Source organism: Amblyomma mixtum, chromosome 6 (assembly GCF_055824585.1).
Source record: "Amblyomma mixtum isolate Tamu chromosome 6, ASM5582458v1, whole genome shotgun sequence".
NCBI classification, from domain to species: Eukaryota; Metazoa; Arthropoda; class Arachnida; order Ixodida; family Ixodidae; genus Amblyomma; species Amblyomma mixtum.
In genome coordinates, this window is record NC_143017.1 from 48659971 (window position 1) to 48669803 (window position 9833).

The window sequence follows — 9833 nt, forward strand, 5'->3', positions numbered from 1 at the left end:
ATAAATAGATCACACGGCACAACACAGTTTTTCTCCACTGGAAAAAAACGGGTACTAATCCGTGTGATTTCAATGTCCTTCTCAAGTGCACGTTCGCCGTAATTATGTCCCAGAAGAACGTAGCATCATTGCACAGAATAAAACAATGGTCAATGGTCTTTGGCGCATTGCGTACGCGGCAATTTACCGTCCATGACACAAACATCTTCTCAGCATGAAGTAATGCCTTGACAGGCAGCGTCGGTGTGTGAATTTTAGAGAAGAACGCTTTTACAGCAGAAGAAACAAATGTACATTTTCTTTACACGTTTTAAAGCACTGGTGTTAAGGAATTCCAGAAAAGGTTGCCGATACAACAGTATAGGAAACAAATACCCTGTAAGTACGTGAATCGTCTGCCTTCTGGAGAGGCTATACAGGTAGTCTAAAGAAAAGCGCACAGAGAGGAAATTGGGGTGTCCGCTACTTCCGCGCTGCGGTGACGACTGTCTAATCTTTTTGGCTTTCGGGGGTGCAACCGGGGTGTAGTGTAACCGAACCATCAGAGTGTTCACCAGCGCCACCCTCGTCAATAGCAGCGAACGTAATGCGTCTTCTTTTACAGAGAGTGCCACATGAAAAACGTGGTCGAACGGTGAGGGCAGAAGCTGTGCGAGAACCCTCGCTTCGGATTGCTTGTGTCTGAGGCGAGAGAGGCTAAAGGTTGGTTAACATGCAAGCGAATGGGCGACTGAGCGGCGCGTCCGAGCGAAAATTTCGAACTTGTTGGAACCTCGCCGTTCACCACCGCGACGACTCAAATACAAGTTATTGAAAAGCGGCGCCAGGATTCGCTAGCGTTTTCGCGTTCTGTTGTGGAACGCTTTGCAATAGCACACGTGCAGCATTCACAGCATTCCATCTCAGGTAGATCGGCTGCAGGTAGATGGGGCATTTTAGACCGAAGCTATTATGCGCCCGTTCCAGCGTTCCGCGTCGTAGTCGGCGTAACCGGTTGTCCAAGTAGCAGAGCGAATTAAACGCCACCTGGAAGGTGGCTGCCACGGTAAGACCCCAAGAGTGGCTATAGCAGCGTAATACGCCACATGCCAGGTAGCGTGTGATGAGTTGCGCTTAAACTTCGCATTACCGACAATTGCAACCGTCTGTCAATTTTTTTGCCAGTGAGTGTCCGGATGTGCGCCCATCAGATTATGCACGCGTGTGCATACACACGCTTCAGCGCACGCACGCACGCACGCACGCACCCACGCACGCACGCACCCCCCCCCACACACACACACGCACGCGCGCACGCACATGCACACGCACACACCTCGGAATTTTTTTAATTTTTGAGAAAGGGGACTAAACTGCTAACGCAGTAAAGAAACCTACTACAATAATCTAACCCTGAGTGGGAATCGAGTCAGTGGCGGCGGGCGCAACAGAGAAGCTTCGTGTACTGACGAATTAGGCTACTCGGCCATCTTCGAAGATTCTTTTTATTGTTGCCGCATGCATGGAATATCAGGAACCTCCCTGACCTCGTCTTACCTTACTTGACCGGGTCGAATTCCGCGACCTCGGCATACGGCCTCATGCCACTATCACTCCCTTGCTCTGCCCGCACATAAAAATTCCTGAAGGCGCACACGTCAAGAAAGGGCGATCAGTCAGGAGGTTGAACTTTCGCAGCATATACATTTTGAGCTAAAATGAACTGTTCTCTGAACAGTGACCTCGCCGAAAGTGGCGATTGTGCGTGTTTATCAAGCATACAGCTTCTTCATACGCTAAGCAGTCTTATTAACAGGAAAAGTTCACACGGAACTCCGATGTCCTTCATTACTGGCACAAATCTTATAGTGTAAGCCATCACCTCAATGTCCTTTTTAAGAGAATGATGAAGTGAGCTATGTCTCAAGCGAACATAGCGTCACAAATAATTTCGTTGTTCAATAGTTCCTCCTTGCTTGCAGATGTAGCAATTCACTGATCATGGGACATACGTCCGCTTGGCTCGATGGCATGTCCTAACACGTAAGGTCGACTTGTGAAGTCTAAGAAAGGTTTTTGGGGCCTATTGAATGTACATCCTCTGAACTCGCCTTAATATAAGGCCGTCAAGAAAGGCTAGGTAAGGCTGCACGTAGAGGAAGTAATGACCGATCAGAACCTTTGTCAGCTGCCTTCTGGAGAAGCCGTACAGGTATTCTCAGGAAAAGCGAATACTTAGGAAATCAAGTGTATCAGCATAAAATTCCCTCAAGACTATGTACATAAAAGACAGATAGCATTTAGCCACCTAATAAGCACAGCTGCCAGGAAACGGTGGTTTTCGGTTTCGAAAAATAAAAATCGTGAAACAGGTTACTGGACAAAAACTGCACGAAAGACTCACCATACTTTATCAAGGTAGCATTAAATTCTTTCCACGCATGGGCTCCCTTTGAAAGCGACCCAGAAAAGTAACAAAGATTATATTTAACTAATTTACGATCGTCCTCTTGCAATGCACCAATTGCAACATATTCACAGCGTAACGTCGCATCGAAGACGTCGCAAGTTTGTGTCGGTACAGACACGAAGAGCCCCCAACCAATGCAAGCCTGCTTTTTTATCGTATTCTTTTCATCAGAGCAAGAGACGGAGACGACATCAGCATAGGACAAAATCTTAATTTTACATTGTACTAGCGACAAGCCACGATTAGCTGTGTTTTTCAAGAAACTGAGCTATAGGTGGTCGAGACATATAATGCGAGTTACAAAGGCGATGTAGAGAAGGAGATGAAAATAAAATATTTTTGGTAAACTCTCTAGATGTATGCTGCAGGTGTGCCAGAGTGGGGGGGGGGGGGGGGGGTGACTGGCAAGCCGCTTTTGGGGTGACAGAAAGATGTCTTGGCTGTATATACCTGCAAATACAAGACAACTTCCGCTCATAGTGGGCGCATGCAGCGGTCCTGATAGCGCCCGCTTAAGCATTTTTCGCCGGAGAAATTCCCGATTGACACAGGCTTCAAGAGAGACCTGTTATTCGCCTGAGGGGACCTCCGAAACATCTGAAGCTGAGAGGTTTTGTAGATGAAAAATCCATCAGCTTTTCTTTTTATGTATCTCATCAGATAGAGTCTAGTATATATGCACAGCCGGTGTACACTAATTCTGAATTCATTTGAGTTCGCGGCTCTTGCGTAAATTTAAATCTTTTTGCAGCGGACAGTAAAACATCTCGCATTGAGCAATTTTTCAGTGCTGTTTTAGAAAAGTAAACAGCAAAACAAGGTTGAATAAAAACCTACGTTTAGAATTTTTTTATGGTCTGAACCCGTTTGAACCCGTTTGAACCGGTTCGACGCTATCCGGAGCGGTTCGAACCGGAACGAAATGTCGCTCCGGAGCCGAACCCGGAACTGAACCCGAAAGGCGTGAACCCGAACCTGAACCGAACCCGAAAAAATTCCGGTTCGACACCCTGGGTAAAACACAGAGTTGTTGTAGGGCGTGCAACCCCAAACGTCAATCCGTTTACCAATGGAACGGGGCGAGCTTAAATGCGGGCATATTGGAGCATTTCCAGCTGTTTGATCTCGATACCACTTGTAGGTGTAAGGGTCAACGAAGTAGATATGCTGCACAGAACGCAGTGGTTGGCTACTAATGGTGAACATACGGTGCCCCGCCCAAATGCAGAACGACAGAGAATTCTCGGCTAATCACCACCCACCTCAGAACAGCTCTATGTCTTTGTGTTGGTATCGAAGCGGTAAGGGCTGCAGTCCGAGTCAGGTTTCCGGGCTCCCAAGCCGCCGCATACGTACGCACAGTCGCCGTAGGGTACTACGTTCAAGTCTAAAAACAACACTGGTCTACCGCCGGGTAGCGGCTTCGTCCTCACAATGTCCCAACGGTAGTATTCAGGGTAGAAAATGTGCACGTCGATGAAATCCCTTTCTACGTAGATGATGTCCAAGGAGTAGATGTTGCCCTTAATAGCGACAGCATGGCTATTGACAGTTCGTGGAGCATCTTTTAGCTTTAATGTCCACATTTCAAACAAACAAATATTAAGTCTAAGACTGGATCTTGGCCCTTGTTTTATGGCTGAAAGCAGGAGCGTACACATTATAATTCTGAGGTAAGTTTGACTTTCCAAGAAACTGCCAGACGTGACAAACAAAGTAAAAACTGGTATTCTTATTACAAAGCATCGCACTTAAATACTAGCCCGCCGCAAACATGCGCCTTGCGCCATAAGAATGCGCCATAACCTTGAAAACAAACATCATATCAAAACACATCGAAAGAAGCAGGCCCATTTTGCTAAAGGCTTTCACATTAATAAAAAAGCCTAATCTCGCACGCAGTCAGCGCTACAGAATCGCGGCCTATAGTTATGTCTGCTAAAGTTGTGGTTTCCCGTTGCTGGTCTTGTTGCACGGCTAAAGAAAGCAACGCGAAAAGAGGAAGACGAACACTAAAGCTAACAGGATAGGTGCCGAACTAGCAACAATTTATTGAGAGGAACGAGCAGCTTTTTAAACATCAGCAAGGACTCGTGACACCAGAAAACATGAAAAGCGCACGAAGCAAACAAATCTTCACATCAAAACACCGTCCATCAATAGCCTTATCAAACCTTTGGCGGTGTACGTCAGGAATTGAACACGCAGCAGGCCGAGTGAGCCCAAACTAAGACCAGTTTAAAACAAGAAAACAGTTACAATAGGAAAAAAAATGAAAGCCGCTATCCAGAGCAGTTACAAAGAAAACGTGAAGTCAAAAGTAAACGTTAACAGGAACGAAAACGTGTCATAAACTCAAACGAAAAAGATAACTAAACGAAAACATTCCTAAGAAGAATAACGAAACGAAGCGAAAGCCGAGACATAACTACGCAATCATAACAACGCCCACGGGGCAGCTTGAGCCAAAACGAGCAAGGAAAGCAATAACGGAAAGGCAAAGTGAATACATGAACGCAAACTTGTGAAAAAAAATAAACTTTCGAGGAAACCCTTATCCTTGTCTGTCAGTAAAATATACGGTGTGTTGGCACACTGGTCCCGAGATTTTATCCCACACTATTTGTCACAATCACACATTTATCTTAAAAGGATGACGTAAACGCGCGGGTGAAATTGCGGCCACATTTTACTGACGCAACACAGCCATATAATGCTCTCGGATTAATAATATCAGCCAAGCACAAAAAAGCAACTAGCTTGCTCAGTAATGAATTAAAATAGGCCATTTCGTGGCTAGACAGGTGAACAGAAGTTTTATTCACACATGATATGCATCTTGCAGAGGCACCGTCTAAATGGTTTTGTCACACACAGTTGCAATGTCTTCACGTAGACAAACACAGGGCTTATCTGTTGTTTTCACCTGTCATGGCATTATACGTCTCCATTACGGTCGGCGCCACGTCGCCGATCTCCAAACGGGCATCTATGACCGCCGCAAGGCACAACGTCTCCAATGTGGGTGCAAAGTCTAGCGCGTGCAGATCAGTCAATGCCACTTGGGCGAACAGGCTCGGCCCGACGAGGTGCCGATCTCGTGGAGGCGACTGACCTTCTCTGATGCGCGTCGATGTGCGGCCGCGAAACAGAAACGCCCGGTCCCCAATCACACAGCAGGCCTGGAGCAATCTGGCACAAGGGCCCGACCGCCTTGGCCTCACTTGCGTCCAGCGAGACCTCTCTGGGTCGTACTTGTGCAGGTCTGCAAAGAGTGCCTGCTGCTGCAGGTTGTAACCTCCAAAGACGTACATCTCTCCGTTGTACGCGAAGACGCTATGACTGATGCGCCGCGCTGGGGCTACGCCTTCTACGTGCGGGCGCACCCAGGTCAAGTCCACAGTGTCCAGGTAATACACAGAGTTGCTGCCAGGCGCGCTTCCAAAAACATAAATCCGGCTACCAATGGCACAGCCCGAATTAAAAGGCGGGTACGCTGGAACGTCTCCAGTTGTGTGAACTCGATGCCACTTGTAGGTATCCAGGTCAAGGAAGTGCAACGTACCTACCTGATCGCTGCCGATGATGTACATGCGGTTCCGCATCATGCACGCAACGTGGCACATATACCTCGGCTCATCACCGCACACCTCAGGACGGCTCCACGTCATTGTGCTGGTATCGAAGCGGTAAAGGTTGCCATGCGAGGCCAGTCGTTGGACCAGTCCCCCAAAACCATACACGTACGCACAGTCGCCGTAGGCTACAACGTTAAAGTCTAAAAACTGAACCGGCCTTTCGCGGGGTAGCGGCTGCGTCCTCTCAAGGCGCCAGCGGCAGCGCGCAGGGCAGAAAATGTGCACGGCGACGAAGTTCTTTTCAGAGCTGGTGATGTCGAAGGAGTAGATCTTGCCATTAATAGCGACAGCGTGGCTGTTGACAGCACTCGGAACACCTTGCAGTTTCAACGTCCACATTTTGGAGAAACAAACATTCACTCTGAAACGAGATCCAGCTATTTTTTTTTTTTGCTTAAAGCAGGTGACTACTAAGCGTAATTCTGAAGTGGGTCTTAGTCTGAAAGTAGCTGATATACTTGCGCTCAACGGAGAACTGGCTTCCTTAATAGAAAACTTCGCAGTAAAATACTAATCCACGGGAGTGCACGCATGCGTCTTAAGTAACCAGAAAAGAAACGTCATATCAAAACAATCGAAAGAAACACGGTAACTTTGATACAGTTTTTCACATTGATATAGGAGTCTTACCTAGCGCGCAGTCAGCCCTAGAGAAGAATGCCGCACAGTCATATCTGCTTCTTTGTAAATACGGATGGTTTGTACAACTTCCAGCACAATCAAGTTTGTGGGGATAAACTGTCTTGTCTGAATAGTAGCCAATTTAAAAGATTTCAGTATGCTGGCAAAGTTCACAACGATGAGCGTTCCACTGATTTCGAAATTTCCTTCAAGGCGTTCTTTCACGCACATTCCCTTTTTGCACATGCCAATGAAGATATCACTTCCACGGTTTCCGATGCACTACGCTAAGTTTGTGCTGTGCGTATTCGGTGCTGTGGCATACGTCGCAGGCTCTCCTAATTGGGTGGTGTCTCCTGCTAGCTTGCTCCGTTTCTTTTTTTTGGCGGGGGGGGGGGGGGGATGGGACGGGGGCGGGGGAGGGGGGCGAGGCAGAAAGCAATGACCTAGCTTTGATTTTCTTCGCTATCTCCTGTGCGAAATCCCGTACATACATGACACTTCAACCGAGTTCTTCGTCTCTTCCCAAACATTGTTTTCAATCACTTCTTACGCTGCCGCGGTGGCTCAGTGGCTGTGGTGCTCGGCTGCTCACCTGAAAGAAGCGGGTTCGGTTCCCGCCGCGGGGATTGAATTTCGACGGAGGCAAAAATTCTAGAGGCCTGTATACTTTGCGATATCAGTGCACTTAAGAAACCCCAGGTGGTCAAAATTTCCCGAGCGCTCCACTACGGCGTCTCTCATAGCCTCAGTCGCTTTGGGAACTTAAACCCCATAAACCAAACCAAACCAATCTATTCTTTCTCCGCAGACTTCATCCGCCGGAGCAGCCTCTTACAAGTAAAAACCAGCACACTTTAGGGGAATGCAGTTCTCAGCACCGAAACCATTGTGACTGGTAGCCTGTCAGGATTTTGTGCACTGCGTTTACGGTTGCAGTATTTACGGTGTCCGGACTAGACAGGTGTGCTGAACTGCGCATCGGTCACATGCCTTTTCGTTGCTTTGAGGTGGCGTCACTGGTGCCTGACACTTCACGCCAGTTTCATCGCGTAGCTGACGCGCATGTCTAAAACAGACTTCTCCTACTGAAGTTTTACTGAAGAGGAATTTATTGTGGGCAAAAAGCATGACGGGAAAGACAGAGTCATGACAAAATAACGTTCATGCTTGCCGAGATTAGTAGATATTGTGCCTTGATCTGATGCAGCGGCCGTGGCAAAACAGTGCTCTATTTTTCGATATTGAGGACTACGAATGCTATCACAACAACTGCACCACCATCCTGCACCATCGCATTATTATATGCAAGATATTGTAACTGAATGCTGAATAAAATTATGTATGTGTGGTATGCGGCTTTGGATTTCAAAGCCAAATACAAAACTAAAGTAAATTACCAAAATAAGTGAAATAAAGACTCGTAGTATTGTATCGCGGTATGCTGGCACTTCAGTAGGTCATTATTAAAAAAAATCGTTCGGAACAGGGGGCACGGGATTACAGACAGGCGGCCGATAATATAAGAGGGAGGTAGCTTGCCGGGCACAGTCAACTATATGTTAATAACGTTACTGTGAACCCTCCTTTCCATACTGATTCTCTTATCTAAACATGCCCATTCCCATATCTAATGCCGCGGCGCTTCAAAGTGAGGCAAGAAGTAAACTAAGTAGAAACTTCTGGGGAGTGATCGATGCGAAAATAGGACTAACGCAGAATGATTGAAGCTAAGAATGTAAAGTCATGGACAGAAGTTTGCGGGACACAGGTTCGCGAAAAAAAAAATTAATTTCCACGTTGTCTCGCCTTCTAGTCACATGATATTCTTCTACCAGAAATAATGCACATGCCTCTTCACGCTTCTATGCCTTTCACAGGCATTTTGCGCCTAATCGCTCGGCTGTAAAGTTTTTCCGCGAATTCACATCCCGCAAACTTTTGTCAATGACTCCACATGGAAAGAACGTATGCCATTCCAATTTTTTTTTTTGTGGAAATGAACGAGTATTGACAACCGATTTGATAGGTCTCGTATCACGGAGCGCAACGCGGATTACGCGGGAATATGGACGTGTGAGCAAGGAGTAGTCCCGTCCAAAGTGCCCTTCCCTAGGCTGTTCCGGCCAAGGGGCACAACCCCTCTTGCAAGGGAGCCCGTTATCGCCTTCTGTTCTGATTTCTGAACGCCCTTCAGTAGAGATTAGAAAAAAAAAACTCGTAACACTCCCTTTCCTTCTGTAGAAAAGTAGAGCGTGAAGTGATAAAATTAAATATTGCGATTAGATATCACTGCTATCGCGTTTCATAGTATATAACAACGTCTTTCGACTGAACCCGTCCGGTCCAGGCGACTTACCGGGGTTTAGACAGCCTATTGCTTGCTCCACACCTCCTTAAATGTGCTAGCATCTACCGGATCGATGCGAAGAGCGCCTGATAATGCTCGAAAAAGGCCTGCTTTGATGCGATCGATGTCCGTTGTTAAAACACCTCTCCATTCTATTTCGTTAATGTCGTTTCTTTCAGCACGGGTGTTTTCTGAACCAAGCGCCCGTTTCGTTGGCGCTTCCCCTGCAACTGTGTCTTCTGCCTTTGCCCTCACCAGCGCTCCCCGATAGCGTTTTTCTTCGATTAGCTCTAGCTTTTGGATTCTACTTCCTCACGCGAAAGCGGATGGTCGCAGGATCATGGGCTCCCACGGAGCGGCGATAGCAGCCGTTGCTGGCCGCGAAAACAGGTTTACCAGCGACGAAGATATGGTATACAAGATCGTTCTGCCTCTCCTTGCCCACCGGTAGTGTCGTTTTAAATACGGTGTTCCTGCACGGTGACGTGCGTGTGAGACCCTACAGGTTCGAGGACTTCCGAGACGCCCTCGCCAACGTTGGTGAGCTCCCCGATGTTGTGGCGTTGGGGGCATACGAGATAAACCACGTGTGGGTGGTTACGTTCATTAGTGCGCATGCCGCAAAGAAACTGGCCGCCTTGAAGGAGCTCGAAGTGAAGGGACGCCTCTGCATCGTCTTCGACCCGGAAGACCACCAAGTTGCGCCTGCACTGGATGCAACACGGCGTCACCGACGAGGACATGCGCACGGCATTCGCGGCGTTCGGCAACGTTA

At 47.6% G+C, this 9833-nt stretch overlaps 1 protein-coding gene across 1 annotated transcript; it reads right to left on the reverse strand.

The window, feature by feature from the left end:
• Nucleotides 1-5358: 5358 nt before the first annotated feature.
• Nucleotides 5359-6426, reverse strand: LOC149339022 (kelch domain-containing protein 3-like). Its single transcript, XM_089550855.1, has one exon. It carries the CDS (start codon nt 6424-6426, stop codon nt 5359-5361), a length of 1068 nt encoding a protein of 355 aa, XP_089406981.1.
• Between the last annotated feature and the right edge of the window lie 3407 nt (nt 6427-9833).

Bases quoted from the DNA above. Each gene is read 5' to 3' on its own strand.
- LOC149339022 (XM_089550855.1), bottom strand. From the start codon at position 6,426: ATGTGGACGTTGAAACTGCAAGGTGTTCCGAGTGCTGTCAACAGCCAC.